A 27923-nucleotide genomic window follows, 5' to 3' on the forward strand; every position below is an offset into this window, starting at 1 on the left:
AGATGGAATGCTGTCATCGGCCCCAAATACAGCAATTACAATGTCATACATATTCAAAAAGTTTTTTTAAAAGATCTTTGATTCGGGTTGTATTTTTATACTTGAAATGGTCAGATTCCTATCTGAACGAACAGCTTTGTGGTATCAGAGATAATGGGAACTGCAGATGCTGGAGAATTCCAAGATAATAAAATGTGAGGCTGGATGAACACAGCAGGCCAAGCAGCACCAATGAAGGGTCTAGGCCCGAAACGTCAGCTTTTGTGCTCCTGAGATGCTGCTTGGCCTGCTGTGTTCATCCAGCCTCACATTTTATTAGCTTTGTGGTATTGTTACTTTTCTGCCATGAGGTGGCAGTGTTGTCTGTTGTAGCTCACATTTTTATATAAATTTGTGACTCAAGAGAAATCTTATTGATAGATTGAGGGAAACTATATCTAAAGTTGCAATATACAATGGAAGTAAGTCATACAGAGGTATCACTAGATCAGACTGGATCCAAAATCCGATCGAATCTCACCTCATATGGCTCCAAAAGCTTATGTTTTCAAATAAACCTGTTGGACTATAATCTGCTGTTATGTGATATCTGACCTATTTGCTTTAATTGCATTTCCCTTCTCATTTCCTACAAAGGTAAACTTACTGAAAGAAATTTCAGATCCTGCCCCAGCTCTAACCCTGATTTCATTTCTCTCTCCAGTTACTTTTGGAACCTCCCAGGTCTTTTCCCTATCTCACATCGACCATGACAACAGATTCTTGCGCCTTCAACTCATTGCCTGCTAACAATTCAGCTGTGTTTTCTGGGTGCTGTTCTAGCTGATATTGTAAACCGTCTCCCTCTCTTTCAAAACTGCTCTCATGATACCTTTGTATCCACCCTTGGCATCGCCAGAAAAGTTTCAGTAATATTCTAGACTGTAGATGCTCCAGCTTCCTCCATCATCTCTATCTCCCATGAACTTCCCACTCACTTTCCCTGCACTGTCATCTGTCTCCTGCTTTCCTTTCTGTTACATATCCTCGTTCTATATTTTTTAAAAAATCATTCACAGAACGAGAGTATTGCTGGCTAGGCCAGCATTTATTGCCCATCCCTGATTGTCCAGAAGGCAGTTAAGAATCACCCACATTGCTGTGGGTCTGGAGTCACATGTAGACCAGACCAGGTAAAGATAGCAGTTTATTTCCCTAAAGGACATTAGTGAACCAGATGGGTTTTTCCTACATGGATATCATTACACCCTTAATTCCATGAGAAGTCGCATCAACTTTAACCATTTCATCTTTCTGCCTTCCCAGTTGTTGCCTAAATTGCTGTGGATTTGAAGCATCTATAGGATTGTTTTTCCAATTCTTCAATTTACAGTAATGACAATATCTAAAACAGACACCATCCATTTAAAAAAATAATCAAACCTTTTGCTCGTGAAGGATCTGTTGTGATTGATTTATGGATTTTGTCCCATATATGTTTACTATCCTGTTTTCCTTCTGCAGGCATCGATTACAGTGATTTACTGCATTTTGTTAGCATAAATAATTAATAATTTTGGGCTTGCTAATATTGTGTACATTTTAAAAACAAAACTGAAGATAATCTTCAGGACTTCCTCCGTTGCTGTGCTGAGATTCCTGGTTCACCATTCCTCTGGGCTCCTGAGCATGCCCCTACTTTTGTTCCATTATCGTTAACTGATTCAGCACTGCGGACTGATACCCACTCTCTAAAGACCTGTCGCCTTTCTTACCTAGCACCTCACTCACATTTCATTATTTTTATTGTTACACGAAATCCCATTAATAATTTTCTAATAAAAATATGCAGTGAGAATTTTAAGTCTGTCATCCAAAAAAGCAGCTGGGTTTTACAACAAATGTGACAACAGGCTCAGCGCAAACCACTGTTTATTTAGCTGCTGTTGTGCTGAAATACAAGAGAATATGGTTTATTACATATTGTACTGAGATATACAGAACCATACATTCAGTAATCAAACCACTGCACATGTTTAAAAGGTACTTTAGTTCCATTTATATTGGCATATTTGTCGAAGCTTTCCTAGTTGTTTTGTTTCTGCTAATCTGCCCTATCCCCCACCTTCTCAGGTTAAACAGATATCCATCCCTGATTTTGCAAGTAAATTTAGAGGGGATGGTTCCCTTCAGAAGGCCATTTTGTGTTTAGGTTAAATGGAGATAAAGAGAATGTTCCAAAGACAATTTTCTCTGCTCTTCCTCACTGGTGCAGGAGGTCACTCTATCTCCTGGAATATAGCAAGGTTACCCTGACACTTGCTCATGTGGTCTTGCTCATCCCCATAAAAATACTTAACACAATTGGCTATTCTTAAACAGGGACAGAAGACTGGGGGAGGTCGTTCTAGATCATGGCTTATCATCTGCCTCAATGCCATGTTCCCATGCTATTGCCATATCACTTGATGTCATTAGTAACTGAAAATCCATTCATCTCTTTCTTGAGTTTAATGATTGATACACCACAGCCCTCTGGAGCAAAGAATTCCAAAAGTTCACCACCCTCTGAAGATGTTCCTGCACATCTAACTCCTAAATGGTTTGCTTTTTACTCAGATGGGTTCCCTGGTTCTAGATCCGCTCCTTGCTAGGGGTAACACCCTTTGTGTACCAAATCTTGTCTATCCAAAAAGAAACATAGAAAATAAGAGGAGGCAATTCAAAATGATAATTATCCAAACTGATCATCTAACTCAGTATTCTGTTCCTTCTTTCTCCCTAACGCTTTGGTCCTTTTAGCTCTGAGAACAATATCTAACTCCTCTTTGGCCCTAATCACTTTCTGTGGCAGATAGTTATAAACTTCTCCCTATTTCAGTCCTGAATGGCTTCCCTGCATCCTTAGACTGTAAACCCAGGTTCTGGACTGCCTGGTCATTCAGAACATCTAGATGCTGTAAGTTTATTTCTTATTCGTAGTTGCCTTTGAGAATGTGGTGGTGAGCTGCCTTCTTGAACCACTGCAGTCCATGTGCTGTTAAAAAAAAAACACTAGCCAGAGTAACCCCGTCTGGTGGACAGCAAGACTGGCTTTGGTTATGATGTCTTCCATGGCTAGCTAAGGTGTTTACATGCATCGAAGATGCCATAGCCAGTATGACTCTGAAAACTGGAACTAAATCAGAGTGCCCAGAGAAATAGTTAAATGTTCCTTGTCTTGATGGTCAAGGAATGTTATGAACATCAAATATAATAAACTGCAAAGATTATTCCCTTTTAGGTGTAAAATACATAGACACACAAAATAGTAACATTTTAATTTAAATAATTCCACATTTCTCCCTTCCTGAAGGTCAAGACAGTCACAGGGAAATGGGAAACCCTGTTTTTCCAGGGCAGAGGCTGACATTATACCATTTGTTGCGTGATTGTTAGATTATCTTTCCAATATTATCAGTCACTGCAAGGTGGATTTGTTCTCCCCATACCCCTTCCATACCTGCACATCCATCAGCTTTGAACTTTTTGAAGGGTTTGTGCAGGAGATTGCACAACTTTGCATTTCAGAGATCTATTATCACTACTGGACACTCTCAGGGCAAGGACAGAATGTTCCCCATCAAACACTCCCTGTATACCACAGGTTAGATACAGATATATACATGCCAGTACTCTTTTTTTCAAACTGAAAGTAAAGTTTTCTCAACACTGTTCCCCTTTAGACACTCCTAGGATATGTACACCACAGGGTTAGACACAGAGTAAAATTTCTTTACACAGTCCCCAACAAACAGACCCAGGACAGGGGCAGCATGGGGTTAGATACAGAGTAAAGCTTCCTCCACTGTTTTGAACTGAAAGAAAAGCTCCTTATAGGGTTCCCAAACATTCTCAGACAAGTACAGCACAGGTTAAATACAGAGTGAATTTACATTTGTTAATGTAGCATCTTTCTTATTACAAAGTAACAGCTTTGTGAATGGATATAGGCAGCAACCTTGCACAGCATCAAAAATATTTACATTTGATATACATTGCACAAACAGCTGTTTATAATCAAGCTTACAAGCACAGTGTAGCTATTTCATCATTCATTGCGTTCACATTGGAACTGAGCTTCTATAGTGGGGAAGAAGAAAAGCAAGAACTTGTTAATCTCATCAATCAGATGTAGCAATATAAGACAGTCACCAAGAAACAAAGACATAATTCTTGCACAGAGCAGATAGTATTGCTGCATATAAGAGGAAGCTAATTTAAAAATACCAGTAAGATAGAGAGATTTCAATGCAAACCTTGCTTATCATCGACATTATGCAGTTAGCAGAAATCAAAGACTATAATTAGCTCGTGTTCTCAGGCTTGGGAGGAAACAATATCTGACAGGGTGCTCACATCAGTCTCACTTGTTGGAAAGTGCAGTGTGTATGATCACTGAGCAAGACAGTGTCAAAAAGTCTCAATTAAGGCTTACAATTAAGAATAGCCACTTTCCTGAGGCTGTGAACATGTGTGAAACTATACCTTAAACACGAGCTCCTAACTTAAGATTGGGGGGAATAGAAGGTAAAAATATTTAAACTGAACTGGCTTGTGCAAAAGATTCACAAAATAGATGTTAACACTGGTCAGTCTGGAACTAGTAGCTGAAATTACTGGCTTTCTACATAAGAAATAATTGACCTAAAATGCTAACCCATTTGTGCTGTACAAAACTGAGGTTACATTACACTTGTTTGATAATCATAGATATGTAACTGCTACAAACCGTTCCTTTACAAAAGCAAAAGTAAGTTGAAACTTCCCACTTAATCATGAGAGGATCCCATGTTATAAATGCAAGTTTGTTTATGGCCAGTTGCATCTTTGGCATTTTGTCACTTCTTGCACTACAACTTGTCTAATATATGAAGGCAGATATTCTTATGTTTCTCTTGCTATTTCTTAAAAAGCCCATGAAAATCAATCTCATTAATTTAATATTTTGTCTGCTCTTGTAAAAACTTTTCCAGTTTGAGACAGCTCAATCTTCTTTCAAGGTGAAGCAATATTAAAGGCTACGTTCAGGTACCAGTTCTACAGATGACAAGCTTCCTGACCTCATTTATTCCAGTTGTTGACTTTATACAATTGTGTATATTCTGCCAGCACCGTGAAATCCTAATACAAGTTAGACTGTAAAATGAAAGGGTTTAACGTGTAGGTCTACATCTTTCCTCCCCAAACTATCTCTTGACTCTCATCCAACTTTCAAAGATTCTTTCGCTACAGTGAGTGGATCAGAGTGCTATGTTCCTTGTCTTGCTGTATGTTACTGCACTTATCTAAAATTGGATATTTGAAGGATCTGTACATGGTTACCCATTCCTATAATTTATCGCAGTATTTGATATTCTGCACCTTTAAACAAAAATCACCAAAATCAGCACTCAGCAACAAGCAGTCTAAGTACTTGTGGTTCAGCTCCACCTAGTTTAGTAAATTACAGGGAGCATTAAAACCTCTTAAGCGTCTCAAGAAGCTTGGGAATTATTTTTGAAGCTTTCTTTTTGTCTCCACTATCTATGTCCTTACAATCTTGTGATTCGTCACCTTGTTGGCCTGCAGAATTGTCTTCTGTTTTCAATGAGTCATCTTTCTTGTAGAAGACTTCAAACCTGCTGTATACACGTTTCTCTTTTCGAAAACTGTCCATCCTCTTAATTAAGGGATCAACATAGTCAGGTGTTGCCTGAGCTTTGCCTTTGTTTTTAATAGAGTTTGAAAACCTTGATGAGATACCAAACTGCTGCTTTTTATCAGAGTCTGTTTTGTCTGACTCAGGAGTAACCTTTTCCTCTGATTCTCCTGGAGTTACATTCTCACTGGTGCTGGCATGTTGCACTTTGGCACTCTCAGCCCGATTCTTCTGGCTGTTGGCAGAGATTTGCTCTAGGATGACCTTGGTATCATCTCGAAGGTTGCTGCTGTAAAGGGCATTGGAGGTAGATGTAGAATACCTGCTCCCTTGGACAGTTTGTAAACCTTTGGGTGCAGTGGGATTGGCTGGAGGCCTGCGTGGCTTCTCCTCTTTCTCAGAATTGGAAAGTACCACCTCACTCTGGACAGTTTTTGATAGCTTTTCAGGATTTTTCTCATTCTCTTTGACTGAAGTCAGAGGTTGCGCTAGGTCTACATTGTTTTGCATTTCTTTTGATTTTGTGTCACCAGGAAGGTTGAGAAAACTTTTCAATCTTGAGGGACTCTTTGAAATGGAATTTAAAATTGCGGATTCCCCTCCTGACTCATCCTCTTTACCCTCTCTTGTGTCCAGACATACAGTAGATGAATGCATCTTGGTCTTTGCTAAATTGCCATCAGCATCCTCCAGTTTCAAGGTAGAAGAGGATCTTTGGGGATTTCTAGCATTATTCAGAGTGGCTGATTCAGAGGGTGGGAGTCCTGGCTGCAAAGACCCGACAGTCAGCTCAGAGGGTGGAGGACCTTGTTGCCTAGCTGCAGAATTAATGGCCTTTCCGGGTTTTTCCAGAGGCGGCTTTTCAGTCTTTGCTGATTGTATATGAGGTGTTTTAATTTCTTTTGATAATGATGTACGCTGGGTCATTTTGTTAATGGCATCTTGTACCTTTTTGCTCAGTTGAAGGTCTACTTTTGACCTTGCACCATGCTGGTCACTAGAACGAGTGTCTGGGTCATGGCTACTGAAAGCAGAGTCAGTCTGCTGCCAACCCATGTCCAAATCTAGTTTTTTTCCAGTAAAACTCTCTTTGAGATTTGGTTCAGATGTTTTGGGAATCTCATTTGGCAACGTCTTACCAGGCATTGAATATTGGATAGGTTTGGTTTGGTCATTGGTGCTATTTTCCTGAAAATCTGCAGCTGCTTTAGATTCCTGAATCCCTTTGGATTCCTTTTCTTCCTCCTGCTTCTGCTCCCTGATGCTCTGGATCCCTTTCCCTTTTTGTGTGATATGCTGTTCTGCCTTGGAATTATTGAAGATCAATGAAGAACGCAGTCTGCTCCTTTGCAACATAGGGTTGAGTTTACTACGCATGGATTCATGTTTTGCCAACTTTACATTCCGCTCCTCATTTCCTTTATCCGATGACAAAGATTGGTCATCAAATAAATCTGTTTTTGGAGACTTTGAGTTGTATAGATCCAAATGTTTATAACTTGTGATCTGTGCAGATTCTTTGAACAAGGGTTTCTCGAAAGGGGCTCTGTTCTGCCTTGAATCATAAAGCACTTCATTGTTGTTCTGAGATTCATCAGGTGCAGAAACATCTTCAAGCTGTGTGGGGTGCTCATCCTGATCTCTGAAATAAGAACCGATTCTCCACCTTCTCAGCCCATGTTTGGTGGGCTGATCATCAGATTTTCGACCAAGACTGGACTCTGTGAAAAGCATTTTTGGATCCAGAACCTGTTTCTGAGTTGGTGACTTTTGACAGGCATATGATTGGCCAATATTGGGGCGCTTCTGTATTTTCTGCCCTAGCCTTCCATCAGCCACTGGATCAAGATCACTTGAACCATGCCGGACTTCTTTGGAGGAGTTGGAAGGTTCATAGTTCACCGGAGGTGGATAGAGTGGCAAACCAATCAAACAAGCCTCTTCATGATTCTTTCGATCATACCAGTGCCTCGGCTGTTCTGCTGACTCATTGTACTGATGCTGAGTTGTTCTGTTTTGTCTAAATCGTTCGAGTATTCCCAGGCCATCTTTTACATGTTTACTATTAAATGAGCTGAACCTATTCCTTGTTAATCCAGGCTCCAAAGGATATCTCTTTTCCCTGAATAATTGCTCAGATCTAGCATCTAATTCATCATAATGATCACTTATTCGTCCATATCTCTGTACCATAGAATCATAACTTTCGAAAGTCCCTTCTGCATAACTTCTCCGTTTAAACGCTTTCATTTCCATCTGCTTTGCTCTTAGAAGAGCACTGGATGTAGGATCAAGTTGAAAATCCTCTTGCTGAACATGTGCAAACTGCCTCATGCTTCCTCTAATGCCAGATTCCTCCTTGATTTGCCTGAAAACATCATTCTGTCTAAAATTGTGGCCAAAATGGTCACGATCCGGATCTGCCCATGAATAACCAGAATGCTGTGAAAGCATATCCTCTTGATGTACAAGTCTAGGGCTTTGTTTACGTCGCCACCTATCAGTAGGCTGGTATGGTTTCACAGTGTAAAAATTATCTGGTTCTGGTATGAGATTCTCTACACCAGGGAGGGGGTTTGACTGGGCAAAAAGAATTCGAAATTCTTCATCGAAAATTGCTACAAGCTCTCCCTGAAATCGTTGAACGATACTGCGATGAATCTTCTCAAAGGCCCACATAAAGCTAGAGAATAAGGAAAGAGAAATTAAGTTGGGTGGTTGCATTAATCAATATTCACTCTCAATCATCACAGAGTGCTTATAGTTCTGTTCCCTAGAAATAGTCCATGAACACAGAACACTACACTACAGAAGATACCCCAAGTCACATGTTCGACGTAGGAATGGAGATGAGTGGCAATGTTGCCTTCAAAGCCAAACCAATGAACAGACTGCCATGTTTTTCCTTTTTTTGGTAAAAGATCATAGTCACATGTAGTAGAAAAAGACTTGACTTTTTGTCATTGTATGAGACATAATGGGCAAGTTTGCTAAGAATACGTCTTAAACAGAATTCCACAAGCTTACTCCATTACTAGTTTCAATTGATGGTGAGTTTTTATTAATTTCCTTTGAACGCAGACACAATTCAATTTGGATCTTCCGAGATCCCAGCCTCTCATCACTTAAAAAAATTTCTTACATTGAACTACAGAAGACAGGAACAGGGGGAGGCCGTTTGGCCCCTTGAGCCTGCTCTGCCATTCTTCCCGATAATGGTTGATCATCCTACTCAATAGCCTAATCCTGCTTTCTCCCCATAACCTTTGATCCCATTCACCCCAAGTACTATATCTAGTCACCTCTTGAATACATTCAATGTTTTGGCATCAACTACTTCCAGTGGTAATGAATCCCACAGGCTCACCTGCAACAGTAGTAGATTCGCCAACTTTAGGTACATTTAAGTCGTCATTGGATAAGCATATGGACGTACATGGAATAGTGTAGGTTAGATGGGCTTGAGATCGGTATGACAGGTCGGCACAACATCGAGGGCCGAAGGGCCTGTACTGTGCTGTAATGTTCTATGTTCTATGGGTGAAGAAATGTCTCCATCCTAAATCATCTACCCTGAATCCTCAGACTGTGATCCCTGGTTCTAGACACACCCACCATCAGAAACATCCTCCCTGCTACTGCACTATCCAGCCCTGTTAGAATTTTATAAGTCTCTGTGAGATCCCCCTCATTTATCTGAACTGCAGTGAAAACAATCCCAACCTAATCAATTTCTCCTCATACATCACACCCGCCATCCCCAGAATCAGCCTTTGCTGCATTTCCCTGAGGACAAGAGCACCGTCCTCAGAAAAGGAGACCAAAACTGCACACAATACTTCAGGTGTAATCTCACCAAGGCCCTGTATAACTGCAACAACACATCCCTGCTCCTGTACTCAAAACCTCTCATAATAAAGGCCAACATACCATTTACCTTCGTTACCACCTGCTGCACCTGCATGTTTACCTTCAGCAACTGGTGCACAAGGACACCCAGGTCCCACTGCGCATTCCCCTCTCCCAATTTACAGCCACTGAGGTAATAAGTTGCCTTCTTGTTTTGCTTCCAAAGTGAATAACCTCATATTTATCCACATTATACTGTATCTGCCACTCATCCAATGTGTCGTGATCATACTGAAGGATCTATGCATCCTCGTCACAGTTCACTCCCCACCCAACCTGTTAATGTCTGCAAACTTGGGATGATACATTTTCTTCCCTCATCCGAATCATTAACATATATCGTGAATAGCTGGGTTCCTAGCACCGTACCCTGTGGCACCCCAATAGTTACTGCCTGCCAATTTGAAAAGGACACATTAATTCCTGAGGAAAAGTAACTAGACCTGAAATGTTAACTCTTTTTTTACTTTCACAGATGCTGCCAGACCTGCTGGGCTTTTCCAGCAACTTTGTTTTTGTTCATTAATTCTTACTCTTTATTTCTTCTCTGTCAACCAGTTTCCTATCTATCTCAATACAACTTTCCCCAATCCCATGCGCTTTAATCTTGCACATTCATGTCTTACGTTGGACTTTGTCAAATGCTTTCTAATTCTAAATATACTACATCGACTGGCTCCCCTTGTCAACTCTACTAGTTACACCTTCATAGAATTCCAACAGAATTGTCAAGCATGGTTCCCCCTTCATAAATCCATGCTGTCCCTGTCTGATCCTGTCACTATTTTCTAAGTACCTTCTATAAAATCCTTGAGAGTGGATTTGAGCATTTTCCCCATTATCGATGTTATGCTCACTGGTCTATAATTTCCTGTTTTCTCTCTACCTCCTTTATTGAATATTGGAGTGACATTAGCCACACTCCGACCTGCAGTGACCATTCTATAGAATCCTGGAAGATGACCACCAATGCATCCACTATTTCTAAAGCTACTGGGGATTTATTGGCCCCAATCGCAACAATTTTCCTAACACCATTTCTCTGCTAATTTCTCTTAGTTCTTCCCTGTCATTAAATCTTGTATCCTCCAACAATTCTGGTATCTGATTTGTATGTTCTTTTGCGAGGACAGAACCAAAGCTCGTATTCAGTTCCTCAGCCATTTGTTTGTTCCCTATTATACTGGAGGGGACCTGCATTTGTCTTTATCAATCTCTTTCTCTTCATGTACCTATGAAAACTCAGCATCAGTCTTTATGTTCCCTGCGAGTTTACATTCATACTCTATTTGTCAATCCCTTGGTCCTTCTTTGCTGAATTCTAAACTGCTCCCAATCCTCAGATTTCTTATTTGCCTTTGCTGGAGCTAAACTAAACAGCCGTACAATTCTCCACTGTGAACTCTACCTATCATTGTTTGACTCATTCAGTTAGGTTGCCCATGCTCTTTCATCAGTTTAGATTTAGCCTCTTCCTTGACTGTTTGATAAAAATGAAAGGTCCATTCTCACATTTCAAGTTCATTCATAAATGGCCATTGGATGAAGTTTGGCTATTTGCTTCAATCAGCCCAATCTGACTTTTTCGAGTTCCTGTCTTGATCAAGATAATCTCATCCTTTCAGATCTCAGATTAAAGTATGACAAAAAACAGGTGTAGGTTCAACTGTGAGAAAAGGCGAGTAAAGTAAATGGCCAACATGCAGCAACACTATAAAGACATGATGTGGAAGTGCTAATGTTGGACTGGGGTGGACAAGGTCAGAAATTATACGACACCAGGTTATAGTCCAACAGATTTGTTTCAAAACACAAGCTTTCAAAGCCTTGCTCCTTCTTCAAGTGTTAGTGAGAGAGATAGTATCAGACACAGAATTTATCAGTAAAAGATCTAAAGGTCACAGCACTAATGAGGATGTATTAATCAAACTAAAGATGCTGTTAAATCTTTATTCAGTTAGAAGGTTTCAATTGATTAATGTGTATATGTTATTCCCCAAATTCCTTTCAAGTCCCTGTCCTGACAGAAGTAAAGGTTTTATTAGTGTAAAGAAGAGGTGACATTTTAGGGTCAGACAACATATGTTAGGTGTGAGGCCTTGTATGGAATCTGTTTGTGTTTTAGTTTGGAGTCAGACTGGTTTTATATCAAAACTAGGAATTTATAAAACACCACATTGACTATTTATAAATTGCACATTTTTGAACAAAATAGATTGTATTTACAATTACAAATGCGCCACATAGATTAACGCGCGTGTGTGTGTGTGTGTGTGTGTGTGTGTGAGAGAGAGAGAGAGACAGGGGGAGGGGGAGAGAGAGATGGCGCGCGTGTGTGTGTGAGAGAGAGACGAGGGAGGGGGAGAGAGAGATGGCGCGCGCGCGCGCGTGTGTGTGTGAGCGAGAGAGAGACAGGGGGAGGGGGAGAGAGAGATGGCGCGCGTGCGAGTGAGAGAGAGAAGGGGGGAGGGAGAGACAGAGTATGAGAGTGTGAGGCAGAAAGTGAGTGAGTGTGTCTGAGGGCAAGAGTAAGTATGTCTGTGTGTGTGAGGGAGGGGGAGAGAGAGAGAGAGAGAGTGTTTGTGTGTGTGTGTGTGAGAGAGAGACAGAGACAGAATGAGTTACTGTGTTGTGTGTGTTTCTGTGTGCGCATGTGTGAGGCCAAGAGAGTGTGCGCACGTCTGTGCATAAGGGAGGGATGTGAGAAGAATGTATGAGAGAGACACCAGAGTGCGAGAGAGAGAGAGAGAGAGACGGCGTGCAAGCGAGTGAGAGAGAGGGATGGCGCGTGAGGGAGAGTGGGATGGCGCGCGAGCGAGAAAGAGGGAGCGAGAGAGGGAGACGGCGCGCGAGTGAGAGACAGCACGTGAGCGAGAGGGAGAGAGACAGCGCGCAAGTGAGAGACGGCACGTGAGCGAGAGGAAGAGAGACGGCGCGCAACCAAGAGGGGGAGAGAGGGCGCGCGAGCGAGAGAGAGAGCGAGCGAGACAGAGAGACGAGGGAGGCGAGCAACAGAGAGTAAAACGGTCCGTGAGCGAGAGAGAGAGGGCGTGTGAGCGAGAGAGAGGGTGTGCGCAAGAGAGTGTGCACGTGAGAGTGAGCGAGCAAAAGAGTCAGTGTGTGTGAGCGGCAGAGTGTGTGTGTGTGGCAGACAAAGAGGGTGTTTATGTGGCTGTGAGTGAGCGAGAGAGAGAGAGGAGACAGAGATATGGAAAGAGAGGGCTTGGTGGGGGGAGAGAGAGAGAGGGAGAATGTTTGCATGAGTAAGAGAGAGTGTGTGTGTGTGTAAGCAAGAGACTATCAGTGTGAGGGAGACACTGTGTGTGTACATGTGAGGAAGAGAATGTATGCGTCTGTCTATGAGGGAGAGAGAGAGTGAATGTGTGTGTGAGAGAAATGAGGGAGAGAAACAGCATGTGTGTGTGTGTGTGTGTGTGTGTGTGTAAGGGAGAGAGTGAGTGAGAGAGACAGAGAATGTAAGAGAGAGACTCAGTGAGTGAGGGAGCGTGTGTGTCTGAGGGAGAGAGTATATGCGAGAGTGTGAGAGGGAGTGAGATAGCGTGTGTGTGAGGGAGAGACAGTAAGTGAGTGCGTGCGCATGTGTATGACGGTGGGGAGAGGGAGAATGTGTATATGTGTGTGAGGGAGAGGGTGTGTCTCTGTGTGTGTGTGCGTGTGTGTGCATGGAAGTGAGAGAGGGAGAGACTGTGCTTATGTGTGTGATGGAGAGAGAGGGCAAGTGTGTGTGTGTGAGAGAGACAGTGTGCATGTGAGGGTGAGAGAGTGTATATGTGGGTGAGGGGAAAAGTGTGAGTGAACAAAGAACAAAGAAAATTACAGCACAGGAACAGGCTCTTCGGCCCTCCAAGCCTGCACCGATCGAGATCCTCTGTCTAAACCTGTCATCTATTTTCTAAGGTTCTATATCCCTTTGCTCCCTGCCCATCCATATACAAGTCCAGATACATCTTAAAAGTCACCATCCTGTCTGCGTCTACCACCTCCGCTGGCAACGCATTCTAGGCACCCACCACCCTCTGTGTAAAGAACTTTCCACGCATATCTCCCATAAACTTTCCTCCTCTCACTTTGAACTCATGACCCCTAGTAATTGAGTCCCCCACTGTGGGAAAAAGCTTCTTGCTATCCACCCTGTCTATACCCCTCATGATTTTGTCGACCTCAATCAGGTCCCCCCTCAATCTCCGTCTTTCTAATGAAAATAATCCTAATCTGCTCAACCTCTCTTCATAGCTAGTGCCCTCCATTCCAGGCAACATCTTGGTGAACCTCCTCTGCACCCTCTCCAAAGTATCCATATCCTTTTGACCCGAACTGTACGCAGTATTCTAAATGTGGCTGAACCAAAGTCCTTTCCAACTGTATCATGACCTGCCAACTCTTGTACTCAATACCCCATCCAATGAAGGAAAGCATGCCATATGCCTTCTTGATGACTCTATTGACCTGGGTTGCCACCTTCAGGGAATAATGGACCTGAACACCCAGATCTCTCTGAACATCAATTTTCCCCAGGACTTTTCTATTTACTGTATAGTTTGCTCTTGAATTAGATCTTCCAACATGCATCACCTCGCATTTGCCCGGATTAAACTCCATCTGCCATTTATCTGCCCAACTCTCTAATCTATCTATATTCTGCTGTAATCTCTGACAGTCCCCTTCACTGTCTGCTACTCCACCAATCTTCGTGACATCTGCAAACTTGCTACTCAGACCACCTATACCTTCTTCCAAAACATTTATGTATATCACAAACAACAGTGGTCCCAGCACAGATCCCTGTGGAACATCACTGGTCACAGGTCTCCAATTTGAGAAATCCCCTTCACTACTACTCTCTGTCTCCTGTTGCCCAGCCAGTTTTTTATCCATCTAGCTAGCACACCCTGGACCCCATGCAACTTCACTTTCTCCATCAACCTGCCATGGGGAACCTTATCAAATGCCTTACTGAAGTCCATGTATATGACATCTACAGCCTTTCCCTCATCAATCAACTTTGTCACTTGCTCAAAAAATTCTATTAAGTTGGTAAGACATGACTTTCCCTGCACAAAACCATGTTGTCTATCACTGAGAAGCCCATTTTCTTCCAAATGGGAATAGATCCTATCCCTCAGTTTCTTCTCCAGCAGCTTCCCTACCACTGATGTCAGGCTCACCGGTCGATAATTACCTGAATTATCCCTGCTAGCTTAAACAAGGGGACAACATTAGCAATTTTCCAGTCCTCCGGGACCTCACCCGTGTTTAAGGATGCTGCAAAGATATCCGTTAAGGCCCCGGCTATTTACTCTCTCACTTCCCCTCATTAACCTGGGATAGGTCCCATCCAGACCTGGGGACTTGTCCACCTTAATGCCTTTTAGGATACCCAACACTTTCTCCCTCCTTATGCGAACTTCACCTAGAGTAATTAAACATCTATCCCTACCTCAATATCTGTCATGTCCCTCTCCTTGGTGAATACCGATGCAAAGTACTCATTAAGAATGTCATCCATTTTCTCTGACTCATAACTTTCTTTCTTTGTCCTTAAGTGGGCCAATCCTTTCTCTAGTTACCCTCTTGCTCTTTATATATCAATAGAAGACTTTGGGATTTTCCTTAACCATGTTTGCTAAAGATATCTCAAGCCCCCTTTTAGCCCTCTTAATTCCTCGTTTCAGATTGGACCGACATTTCCGATATTCTTCCAAAGCTTCGTCCATCTTCAGTCACCTAGACATTATGAATGCTTCCTTTTTCCGCTTAGCTAGTCTCACAATTTCACCTGTCATCCATGGCTCCCTAATCTTGCCTTTTCTATTCCTCATTTTCACAGCAACATGTCTCTCCTGCACGCTAATTAACCTCTCCTTAAAAGCCTCCCACATATCAAATGTGGATTTATCCTCAAACAGTTTCTCCCAATCTATGTTCCCCAGATCCTGTCGAATTTTGGCATAGTTGGCTTTGCCCCAGTTTAGAACTCTTCTTTTAGGACCACTCTCATCTTTGTCCATGAATATTGTACAACCGACAGAATTGTGGTCACTATTTCCAAGTAGGCCCCTACAGTAATTTCAACTATCTGGCCGGGTTCATTCCCAAACACCAGGTCTAGTATGGCCCCTTCCCGAGTTGGACTACCTACACACTGCTCTAGAAAACCCTCTCGGACACATCACCACCACCCTGCTTCAGGCGGGATAGAGAGGGAGGTAAAAGGGGTGGAGGAGTTGCAGTAATGGTCAAAGACGATATCACAGCCGCACTGAAGGAGGGCCCCATGGAAGACTCAAGCAGTGAGGCAATATGGGTAGAACTCAGAAACAGGAAGGATGCAGTAACAATGTTGGGGCTGTACTACAGGCCTCCCAACAGCGAGCGTGAGATAGAGGTACAAATATGTAAACAGATAATGGAAAGGTGTAGGAGAAACAGGGTGGTGGTGATGGGAGATTTTAATTTTCCCAACATTGACTGGGATTCACTCAGTGTTAGGGGTCAAGACGGAGCAGAATTTGTAAGGTGTGTCCAGGAGGGTTTTCTAGAGCAGTGTTTATGTAGTCCAACTCGGGAAAGGGCCATACTGGACCTGGTGCTGGGGAATGAACCCGGTCAGGTGGTTGATATTACAGTAGGGGACTACTTTGGAAATAGCGACCACAATTCTGTAAGTTTTACTCATGGACAAGGATAGGACTGGTCCTAAAGGAAGAGTTCTAAACTGGGGGAAGGCTGACTATACCAAGATTCGGCAGGATCTGAGGAATGTAGATTGGGAGAAACTGTTTGAAGATAAATCCACATTTGATGTGTGGGAGGCTTTTAAGGAGAGGTTAATTAGCGTGCAGGAGAGACATGTTGCTGTGAAAATGAGGGATAGAAAAGGCAAGATTAGGGAGCCATGGATGACAGGTGAAATTGTGAGACTAGCCAAAAGAAAAAAGGAAGCATACATGAGGTCTAGGTGACTGAAGACAGACGAAGCTTTGCAAGAATATCGGGAATGTAGAGCGAATCTGAAACGAGGGATTAAGAGGACTAAGCGAGGACATGAGATATTGCTGGTAAACATGGTTAAGGAAAATCCCAAAGCCTTTTATTCATATATAAAGAGCAAGAGGGTAACTAGAGAAAGGATTGGCCCACTTAAGGACAAAGAAGGAAAGTTATGCGCTGATTCAGAGAAAATTGGTGACATTCTTAACGAGTACTTTGCATCGGTATTCACCAAGGAGAGGGACATGACGGATGTTGAGGTTAGGGATAGATGTTTGCTTACTCTAGGTCAAGTTGACATAAGGAAGGAGGAAGTGTTAGGTATCCTAAAAGACATTAAGGTGGACAAGTCCCCAGGTCCGGATGGGATCTATCCCAGGTTACTGAGGGAAGCGAGAGAGGAAATAGCCGGGGCCTTAACAGATATCTTTGCAGCGCCCTTAGACACGGGTGAGGTCCCGGAGGACTGGAGACTTGCTAATGTTGTCCCCTTGTTTAAGAAGGGCAGCAAGGATAATTCAGGTAATTATCGACCGGTGAGCCTGACATCAGTGGTAGGGAAGCTACTGGAGAAGATACTGAGGGATAGGATCTATTCCCATTTGGAAGAAAATGGGCTTATCAGTAATAGGCAACATGGTTTTGTGCAGGGAAGGTCATGTCTTACCAACTTAATAGAATTCTTTGAGGATGTGACAAAGTTGATTGATGAGGGAAAGGCTGTAGATGTCATATACATGGACTTCAGTAAGGCATTTGATAAGGTTCCCCGTGGCATGATGATGGAGAAAGTGAAGTTGCATGGGGTCCAGGATGTGCTAGCTAGATGGATAAAAAACTGGCTAGGCAACAGGAGACAGAGGGTCGTAGTTGAAGGGAGTTTCTCAAATTGGAGACCTGTAACCAGTGGTGTTCCACAGGGATCTGTGGTGGGACCACTGCTGTTTGTGATATATGTAAATGATTTGGAGGAAGGTGTAGGTGGTCTGATCAGCAAGTTTGCTGATGACACGAAGATTGGTGGAGTAGCTGATAGTGAAGGGGACTGTCAGAGATTACAGCAGAATATAGATAGACTGGAGAGTTGGGCAGATAAATGGCAGATGGAGTTTAATCCAGGCAAATGCAAGGTGATGCATTTTGGAAGATCTAATTCAAGAGCAAACTATACAGTAAATAGAAAAGTCCTGGGGAAAATTGATGCACAGAGAGATCTGGGTGTTCAGGTCCATTGTTCCCTGAAGGTGGCAACCCAGGTCAATAGGGTGGTCAAGAAGGCATACGGCATGCTTTCCTTCATTGGGCGGGGTATTGAGTATAAGAGTTGGCAGGTCATGTTACAGTTGGAAAGGACTTTGGTTCAGCCACATGAGTACTGCGTACAGTTCTGGTTGCCACATTACCAAAAGGATGTGGATGCTTTGGAGAGGGTGCAGAGGAGGTTCACCAGGATGTTGCCTGGTATGGAGGGTGCTAGCTATGAAGAGAGGTTGAGTAGATTAGGATTATTTTCATTAGAAAGACGGAGATTGAGGGGGGACATGACTGAGGTCTACAAAATCATGAGGGGTTTAGACAGGGTGGATAGCAAAAAGCTTTTTCCCACAGTGGGGGACTCAATTACTAGGGGTCATGAGTTCAAAGTGAGAGGAGGAAAGTTTAAGGGAGATATGCGCGGAAAGTTCTTTACACAGAGGGTGATGGGTGCCTGGAATGCATTGCCAGCGGAGGTGGTAGACGCAGACACGTTGGCGTCTTTTAAGATATATTTGGACAGGTACACGGATGGGCAGGGAGCAAATGGATACAGACCGTTAGAAAATAGATAACAAAGTGTGAGGCTGGATGAACACAGCAGGCCAAGCAGCATCTCAGGAGCACAAAAGCTGCTTGGCCTGCTGTGTTCATCGAGCCTCACATTTTATTATCTTGGATTCTCCAGCATGTGCAGTTCCCATTATCACTAGAAAACAGATGACAGGTTAGACAGAGGATCTTGATCGGCGCAGGCTTGGAGGGCCAAAGGGCCTGTTCCTGTGCTGTAGGTTCCTTTGTTTACGACCAACCTGTTTCTCCTACACCTTTCCATAATCTGTTTACATATTTGTGCCTCTATCTCACGCTCACTGTTGGGAGGCCTGTATTACAGCCCCAACATTGTTACTGCATCCCTCCTATTTCTGAGTTCTGCCCATATTGCCTCACTGCTTGAGTCCTCCGTAGTGCCCTCCTTCAGTCCAGCTATGATATTGTCTTTGACCAGTAATGCAACTCCTCCACCCAATTTACCTCCCTCTCTATCCCGCCCGAAGCATCAATATCCTGGGACATCTAGTTGCCAATCATGCCCTTCACTCAACCAAGTCTCAGTAATAGCAGGAACATCATACTCCTAGTTCCCCATCCAAGCCCTAAGTTCATCTGCCTTGTCTACTACACTTCTCGCATTAAAACAAATGCACCTCAGACCACCTGTCCCTTTGTGTTCATCATCTGCTCCCCAACTACTCTTCCCTTTCGTCACACTGACTCCATTATCTAGTTCCCTACAGGCTTTCGTTCCTACCTCCTTTCTGTCCAATATTTGGTTCCCACCCCCCTGCCACATTAGTGTGTGTAGGAGAAAGAGTTAATGTGTGTGTGTAAGAGTGGGAGAGACTGTGTGTGTGTGTGTGTGTGTGAGAGAGAGAGAGAGAGACACACACATACATAGTGAAGGGGGATAAAAAACGTGTTTGAGTGAGGGGGAAGAGTGTATGAGTGCGGATGTGTGTGTTGGGAGGTGAAACTGATTGTGTGAGTGAGAGAGTTTGTGTGGGAGAGAGTGAGCGCATGTGTATGTGTGTGTGAGGGAGTGAGTGAGAGGGAGTAAGTGTGTGTCAGTCAGAGAGATAGAATGGGGGGGTATGGGAGAGAGCACATGCGCGCGCACATGTGTGTGTGTGCGTTAGAGTGCTTGAGGGGGAGGGAGAGAAAGAGCAAGTGTGTTTGTGTCTGTGTGTGTGTGTGTGTTTGGAGTGTAGATTGTGGTGGGGTCACCTGCAGTGTGACATGAACGCACGATCCCAGTTGAGGAAGTTCTCACAGGTATCAAATCTGGCTGTCAGCTTCTGCTTGCGTATCCCCAAGCCAACTTAGGTGCATTTAAACAGTCCTTGGATAAGCATATGGATGATGATGTAGGGGGAGGGGCTTAGATTAGTTCACAGTTCGGCGCAACATCGAGGGCTGAAGGGCCTGTTCTGCGCTGTATGGTTCTATGTTCTATGTCTTCACCCGAAGATCGGAGGCCGAACGACTTTGATTGCTGAAGTGTTCTTCCACTGGGAGGGAATATCTCTGTTTGGCGATTGTTGCATGCGCATACCTACCTACACACACACACACACACACACACACACACACACACACACTCTTCCCTCCCCTTCGCTCACATGCACGGTGATGTAGTGGTATTATTGTTGGAATGTTCTGGGGACCCAGCTTCGAATCCTGCCATGGCAGACAGTGGAATCTGAATTCAATAAACATGTGGAATTAAGAAACGAATGATAACCGTGAATCCAGTGACGATTGTCGAAAAAAACCGATCTGGTTCACTAATGTCCTTTAGGGAAGGAAACTGCCATCCTTAGCTGGTCTGGCCTTCATGTGACTCCGGACCCACATTAATGTGACTGACTCTTAACTGCCCTCTGGACAATTAGAGATGGGCAATAAATGCTGCCTGGCCAGCAACGCCTGCATCCCGTGAATGAATAAAGAAAAAAAGAACCACTCTCTCTATCCCCACTTCACTCACATGTGCGCATGTGAATCTATGGGATGAATTTGTGTTTGCAGATACATTCTATTTTGTTCAAAAAGCATGCAACTTTTGGACAGTCAATGTGATGTTTTATAAATTCTTACTTTAGAAATAAAACCAGTCTGACTCCAAACTAAAACACAAACAGATTCTAAACAAGGCCTCACACCTAACATGCATTGTCTGACCTAAAATGTCATCTCTTCTTTACACCAAAACCTTTTGTTCTCTCAGGACAGTGACTTGAAAGGGACTCGGGGATTTACATATACATACTAATGAATGAAAATATTCTAACTGATTAAAGATTTAATAGTATCTCTGTAAAAACTGCAGATGCTGTAAATCAGGAACAAAAACAATGTTGCTGGAAAAGCTCAGCGGGTCTGGCAGCATCAACACCAGAACAAGGAGGAAGGGTTTGAGGAACGGTCACTGGACCCGAAACGTTAACTCTGTTTTCTCCTCCACAGATGCTGCCAGACCTGCTGAGCTTTTCCAGCAACTTTGTTTTTGTTCCTGTGTTAATAGCATCTCAGGTTTATTCAACACATCGTCATCAGCGGTGTGACCCTTTGATCCTTTACTTATAAATTCTGTGTCTGATACTTCCTCTCCCACTAACACCTGCAGAGCAAAACTCCAAAAGCTTGTGTTTTCAAATAAACCTGTTTGACTATAACCTGCTGTCATGTGATTTCTGACTGTGAAGACAGACAAATTAGTATCAACAGCCTGTAAACACCTCCGGCTGTAGGCATTAAAAACAGGTTTTTCCTGTAGGAAATGATGGTGTTGCGTTGAACTAAGAGAGCTATGTATCAGTGCTATTCTACTGCATGCTTCAGGTGGAACTATTGTACTGCAGTGTTGGTAACCCTACGTAGGAGCTAGGAGGCCTGGCTTCAATTGCCTTCTGCTTCAGAGGCATGTAATAACATCTCCAAGCAGGTTGATTAGAAAATGTCTACTGCATGCTTCAGAGGTAAAGTGTTCAGATACAAGATCATCAGTCTACCACCTACCTGTAGGAGCCACAGAGAACTGCACTGCAATCCACCAGCATGAATCGCTCTATCAAGTTGCCAGTAAAAGACATTCCAGATCTGCAGATGTAGGTTGATCCTGTTAATGTCCTCACTCTCAGGAACTGAAAAGAAACAAAAAAGATAGGTAACGTACAAACCAGAACAGGCTCCATTTCTAATTATTCATGCTATGGTATGGTAGTAGTTCACTGTTAAGCACAGTTGCAACTCATTCAATAAAGTGTGAGGCTGGATGAACACAGCAGGCCCAGCAGCACCTCAGGAGCACAAAAGCTGACGTTTCGGGCCTAGACCCTTCATCAGAGAGGGGGATGGGGGGAGGGAACTGGAATAAATAGGGAGAGAGGGGGAGGCGGACCGAAGATGGAGAGTAAAGAAGATAGGTGGAGAGGGTGTAGGTGGGGAGGTAGGGAGGGGATAGGTCAGTCCAGGGAAGACGGACAGATCAAGGAGGCGGGATGAGGTTAGTAGGTAGGAGATGGAGGTGCGGCTTGGGGTGGGAGGAAGGGATGGGTGAGAGGAAGAACAGGTTAGGGAGGCAGAGACAGGCTGGGCTGGGTTTGGGATGCAGTGGGTGGAGGGGAAGAGCTGGGCTGGTTGTGTGGTGCAGTGGGGGGTGGGGACGAACTGGGCTGGTTTTGGGATGCGGTGGGGGAAGGGGAGATTTTGAAGCTGGTGAAGTCCACATTGATACCATTGGGCTGCAGGGTTCCCAAGTGGAATATGAGTTGCTGTTCCTGCAACCTTCAGGTGGCATCATTGTGACTGATGGACATGTCATCTAAAGAATGGAGGGGGAGTTGAAATGGTTCGCGACTGGGAGGTGCAGTTGTTTATTGCGAACCGAGCGGAGGCGTTCTCCCCTTTGGTCCAGGAACTCCCTACCTACATCCGTGACACCACCCACGCCCTCCACCTCCTCCAGAGCTTCCAATTCCCTGGCCCCCAACACCTCATTTTCACCATGGACGTCCAGTCCCTATACACCTGTATTCCGCATGCAGATGGCCTCAACGCCCTCCGCTTCTTTCTGTCCCTCAGGCCCGACCTGTCCCCCTCCACCGACACCCTCATCCACCTAGCCGAACTCGTCCTCACCCTCAACAACTTCTCTTTCGATTCCTCCCACATCCTACAGACAAAGTGGGTGGCCATGGGCACCCGCATGGGCCCAAGCTATGCCTGCCTCTTTGTAGGTTACGTGGAACAGTCCCTCTTCCGCACCTACACAGGCCCCAAACCCCACCTCTTCCTCCGTTACATTGATGACTGTATCGGCGCCGCCTCTTGCTCCCCAGAGGAGCTCGAACAATTCATCCACTTCACCAACACCTTCCACCCCAACCTTCAGTTCACCTGGGCCATCTCCAGCACATCCCTCACCTTCCTGGACCTCTCAGTCTCCATCACAGGCAACCAGCTAGAAACTGATGTCCATTTCAAGCCCACTGACTCCCACAGCTACCTAGAATACACCTCCTCCCACCCACCCGCCTGCAAAAATTCCATTCCCAATTCCTCCGCCTCCGCCGCATCTGCTCCCACGATAAGACATTCCACTCCCGCACATCCCAGATGTCCAAGTTCTTCAAGGACCGCAACTTTCCCCCCACAGTGGTCGAGAACGCCCTTGACTGCGTCTCCCGTATTTCCCGCAACACATCCCTCACACCCGGCCCCCGCCACAACCGCCCAAACAGGATCCCCCTCATTCTCACACACCACCCCACCAACCTCTAGATACAATGCATCATCCTCCGACACTTCCGCCAAGTACAATTCAACCCCACCACCCAAGACATTTTTCCATCCCCACCCTTGTCTGCTTTCCGGAGAGACCACTCTCTCTGTGACTCCCTTGTTCGCTCCACATTGCCCTCCAACCCCACCACACCCAGCACCTTCCCCTGCAACCACAGGAAATGCTACACTTGCCCCCACACCTCCTCCCTCACCCCCATCCCAGGCCACATGATGACTTTCCATATTAAGCAGAGGTTCACCTGCACATCTGCCAATGTGATATACTGTATCCACCGTACCCGGTGTGGCTTCCTCTGCAGATCAAGGGGGCAGGGTGAGGCTAGTAGGTAGGAGCTTGGGGTGGGGCTTGAGGTGGGAGGAGGGGATAGGTGGGAGGAAGGACAGGTTAGGGAGGCAGGGACGAGCTAGATTGGTTTTGGGGTGTTAGGGAGCATATCACAGCTGTGCTGAGGGAGGACACCCTGCAGGCATCTTGCTGCTGGACAATGCATTGAATTTGAAGTTGAGGCCACATTGCAGCTATACAGGTCATTGGTTAGGCCACTTTAAAACACTGCATTCAATTCTGGTCTCCCTGCTATAGCAAAGATGCTGTGAAACCCAAAAAGGTTCAGAAAAAAATTACAAAGATGTTGCCAGGATTGGAGGGTTTGAACAATAGGGTCAGGCTGAATAGGCTGGGGCTGTTTTCTCTGGAGAGTGGTTATAAACCTACAGAGGTTGATAAAATCATGAGGGGCATGGATAGGGTGAACATTCCAAGGTCTTCTCCCTGGGGTGGGGGAGTCCGAAACTAGACGGCATAGGTTTAAGGTGGAGGGGAATGATTTAAAAGGGACGTAAAGAGCAACATTTTCCCACACAGGATGGCAAGTGTATAGAATGAGCTGGCAAAGGAAATGGTGGAGGCTGGTACAACTGCAGCATTTAAAAGGCATCTGGATGGGCATATGAATAGGAAGGGTTTAAGGGGATATGGGCCAAATGCTGGCAAGTGGGACTAGATTAATTTAGGATATCTGGTTGGCATGAACAAGTTGGATTGAAACGTCGGTTTCTGTGCTGTACATATCTATTACGGGTACAGCTCAGGAATATGAAGGGCGCAATCACAATGCTGGGATTGTAGCATTGACCTCCCAGCTGCCAGCAAGAGATAGGGGAAGAGATATGTAGTCAGATTCTGGAAAAATGAGAAAGCAACAGGGCTGTTGTGGTGAGTGATTTTAACTTCGCCCATATTGAATAGGACGCCCTTAGTGTCAGTGGTTTGGATGGAAGCAATTTGATAGTTGTGTCCAAGAGGGTTTTTTGAAACAGTATGTGGATTGTCAAATGAGGGAGGGGGCCGAAAAGAGCACAGCCAGGTGATGAAAGTTTCAGTCGGGGAGCTTTTTGGGAATAGAGATAGTAATTCCATAAGTTTTCAGATACTTACAGATAAGGGCAAGAGTAGACGTCAGATGTAGGTGCTAAATTTGGGGAAGGTCACATATCATCAAATTAGGCAAAAATTGGAGAATGTGGATTGGGAGCAGTTGTTTGAGTGTAGATCTATATCTGATGTGGGAGTCCTTTAAAGACCCGTTGATTAAACAGCAGTGCAGGCATGTTCCTGTGAAAATTAAAGGCAGGATTCTGGAACCTTGGATCACAGGAGAATTTATCAGCTTAGTCGAAAAAATGGAAACATACCTAAGGTCTAGGCGACTAAAAATAGATGGAGTCCTTGAAGAATACAAGATAATGAGAGGCATAGATAGAGTCGATAGCCAGAGACTATTTCCCAGGGCAGAAATGGCTAGCACGAGGGGTCATAGTTTTAAGCTGGTTGGTGGAAAGTATAGAGGGGATGTCAGAGGCAGGTTCTTTACGCAGAGAGTTGTGAGAGCATGGAATGCGTTGCCAGCAGCAGTTGTGGAAGCAAGGTCATTGGGGTCATTTAAGAGACTGCTGGACATGTATATGGTCACAGAAATTTGAGGGTGCATCCATGAGGATCAATGGTCGGCACAACATTGTGGGCTGAAGGGCCTGTTCTGTGCTGTACTGTTCTATGTTCTATGTTCTAATATGGTGGGGGTTGGGGGGAGATCTTTGGGGAGTCAAAAGGTGAGATACTTGACACAGAATTCCTAATCTCTTCCCTGTTCTTGTAGTCACAATAAATATAACTGGCGCAGTCCAGCTTTCAGTTGGAACAATAGAGGGGATTCAACAATGGGAACGCCACAAATGTCAAGATGCGATGTTCAGATACTCTCATTAGAGATGGTCATTGTCTGGCAGTAGTAGAATGACTACATCTTTTCATTTTTCTTTATTTTTGGTTTATGGGCCAAAATGGGAAAAGTATAAAAATGGGGAAAGCAAGTCGTGGAAGAAGATGCTGCAGTTCTAAAACAGGATTCTATTCAGGCATCTTTTTATCTGGCTTGCTTTTTGATTGTGGACTGAATTGGGCAACAAGTAGCTGATTGTTTTGGGGAAGCCAAAGGCCATCAGCCTGGCGACAACTCTGATTGGTTCCTGGGTATCTGAACAGCTCACAGAAATGAGTGATTCAGTGAGAAGCCCTCAGACTTCTGGAAGGGGAGGTGGTGCCTCTCTCTCTCTCTCTCCCGTGAAAATTCCTGAATTTAAGGGAGAAGTTTTTAGTGAGAAATGTAATCATTTGTGAACCTGTTGCTCTGTGCCTCCTGTGATGTAGTGACAGGATCTGAAGGACTTGGAAAACAATAGGAATATCCCATAGAATCCTGAGATAATGAAGCACTTCCCCAGTACTTTTTCATCCATCCATAACACCATGTCTTAAGTCTGTGTGTATATAGGGAGGGTGTTCAGAGGGTTATATGCTAACAGTTTAAAGCTGTTTCTGTGGCGAGAACATCCCAGAGTGTTGAAGTGATGGGTACAGAGACAGTGGCTGCATTGGTGAGATCTTTGAAAATCTTACTAACTCCAGCACAGTGCATGGATATTGTTTAGCCCCATTTCTGACGACATTGTGTAATCATCAGTGAGCATCCCCACTTCTGACCTTATAATGGAGGGAAAGTCACTGAAAAAAATGGCTGAAGATGGTTGGCCAGGGCACTACTGAGGAACTCTGCAGAGATGGCCTGGAGCAGAGAGGACTGTCCTCCAACAACCACACCCACCTTCTGAAATGTTAGATATGTCACCAGAGTTTTCTCCCTGATGCCCACTGAGTCTAGCTTTGCCAAGTTCCTTGATACCACATGATCAAATGGGGAGGTGATGACCGAGTGGTATTATCGCTGGATTGTTAATCCTGAGACGCAGATAATGTTCTGGAGACCTGGGTTCGAATCCCATCGTGGCAGATGGTGGAATCTGAATTCAATAAATATCTGGAATTAAGAATCTCATGATGACTGTAAATCCATTGTCAGAAAACCCCATCTGGTTCACTAATGTCCTTGACGGAAGGAAGCTGCCATCCTTACCTGGTCTGGCCTACATGTGATTCCAGACCCACAGTAAAATGGCTGAATTTTAAGTGCCGTCTGGGCAATTAGGGATGAGCAATAAATGCTGCCTAGTCAGTAAGCCCTCATCCCATGAATGAATAAAATCAAATTCCAAGAATAAGAGCAACTTAAAATTACTAACATCATAGACAAAAAGAAGGCTCCCCTGACTGTAAAGTCTGGAACCAGGGACACAGTCAGAGAATAAAAGGAAAACCACTCAGCACTGAGATGAAGCAGAAAGTCTTCATTAAGAAGATGGCGAAGATAAAAAAAACAAAGAAAATTACAGCACAGGAATAGGCTCTTCGGCACTCCAGGCCTGCGCTGATCCAGATCCTCCATCTAAACCTGTTGCCTATTTACCAAGAAAATAAAGTGTGAAGCTGGATGAACACAGCAGGCCAAGCAGCATCTCAGGAGCACAAAAGCTGACGTTTCAGGCCTAGACCCTTCATCAGAAAAGGGGGATGGGGTGAGGGTTCTGGAATAAATAGGGAGAGAGGGGGAGGCGGACCGAAGATGGAGAGAAAAGAAGATAGGTGGAGAGGAGAGAATAGGTGGGGAGGCAGGGCGGGGATAGGTCAGTCCAGGGAAGACGAACAGGTCAAGGAGGTGGGATGAGGTTAGTAGGTAGGAAATGGAGGTGTGGCTTGGGGTGGGAGGAAGGGATGGGTGAGAGGAAGAACAGGTTAGGGAGGGAGAGACAGGTTGGGCTGGTTTTGGGATGCAGTGGGTGGCGGGGAAGAGCTGGGCTGGTTGTGTGGTGCAGTGGGGGGAGGGGACGAATTGGGCTGGTTTTGGGATGCAGTGGGGGAAGGGGAGATTTTGAAGCTGGTGAAGTCCACATTGATACCATTGGGCTGCAGGGTTCCCAAGTAGAATATGAGTTGCTGTTCCTGCAACCTTCGGGTGGCATCATTGTGGCACTGCAGGAGGTCGAGGATGGACATGTCGTCTAAAGAATGGGAGGGGGAGTGGAAATGGTTTGCGACTGGGAGGTGCAGTTGTTTATTGTGAACCGAGTGGAGGTGTTCTGCAAAGCAGTCCCCAAGCCTCCACTTGGTTTCCCCAATGTAGAGGATGCCACACCGGGTACAATGAATACAGTATATCACATTGGCAGATGTGCAGGTGAACCTCTGCTTAATATGGGAAGTCATCTTGGGGCCTGGGATAGGGGTGAGGGAGGAGGTGTGGGGGCAAGTGTAGCATTTCCTCGATTG

The 27923-nt window shown here is 44.5% G+C and overlaps 1 protein-coding gene across 5 annotated transcripts in view; it reads right to left on the minus strand.

Annotated features, from left to right (window-relative positions):
- Positions 1-1913: 1913 nt before the first annotated feature.
- Positions 1914-27923, minus strand: part of LOC125463095 (protein FAM83H-like) — a 127729-nt gene continuing 101719 nt past the window's right edge. For all 5 annotated transcript variants that reach the window (XM_059640876.1, XM_059640880.1, XM_059640875.1 and 2 more), the window contains 2 exons: positions 21413-21537; positions 1914-8342 (listed from right to left, as the gene is read on the minus strand). In XM_059640876.1, the coding sequence (XP_059496859.1) occupies positions 5477-8342; positions 21413-21537 (2991 nt within the window). In that variant the 3' untranslated portion in view covers positions 1914-5476. The remainder of the gene's footprint in view (positions 8343-21412; positions 21538-27923) is intronic.

Source organism: Stegostoma tigrinum, chromosome 2 (genome assembly GCF_030684315.1).
Source record: "Stegostoma tigrinum isolate sSteTig4 chromosome 2, sSteTig4.hap1, whole genome shotgun sequence".
Classification (NCBI taxonomy): domain Eukaryota; kingdom Metazoa; phylum Chordata; class Chondrichthyes; order Orectolobiformes; family Stegostomatidae; genus Stegostoma; species Stegostoma tigrinum.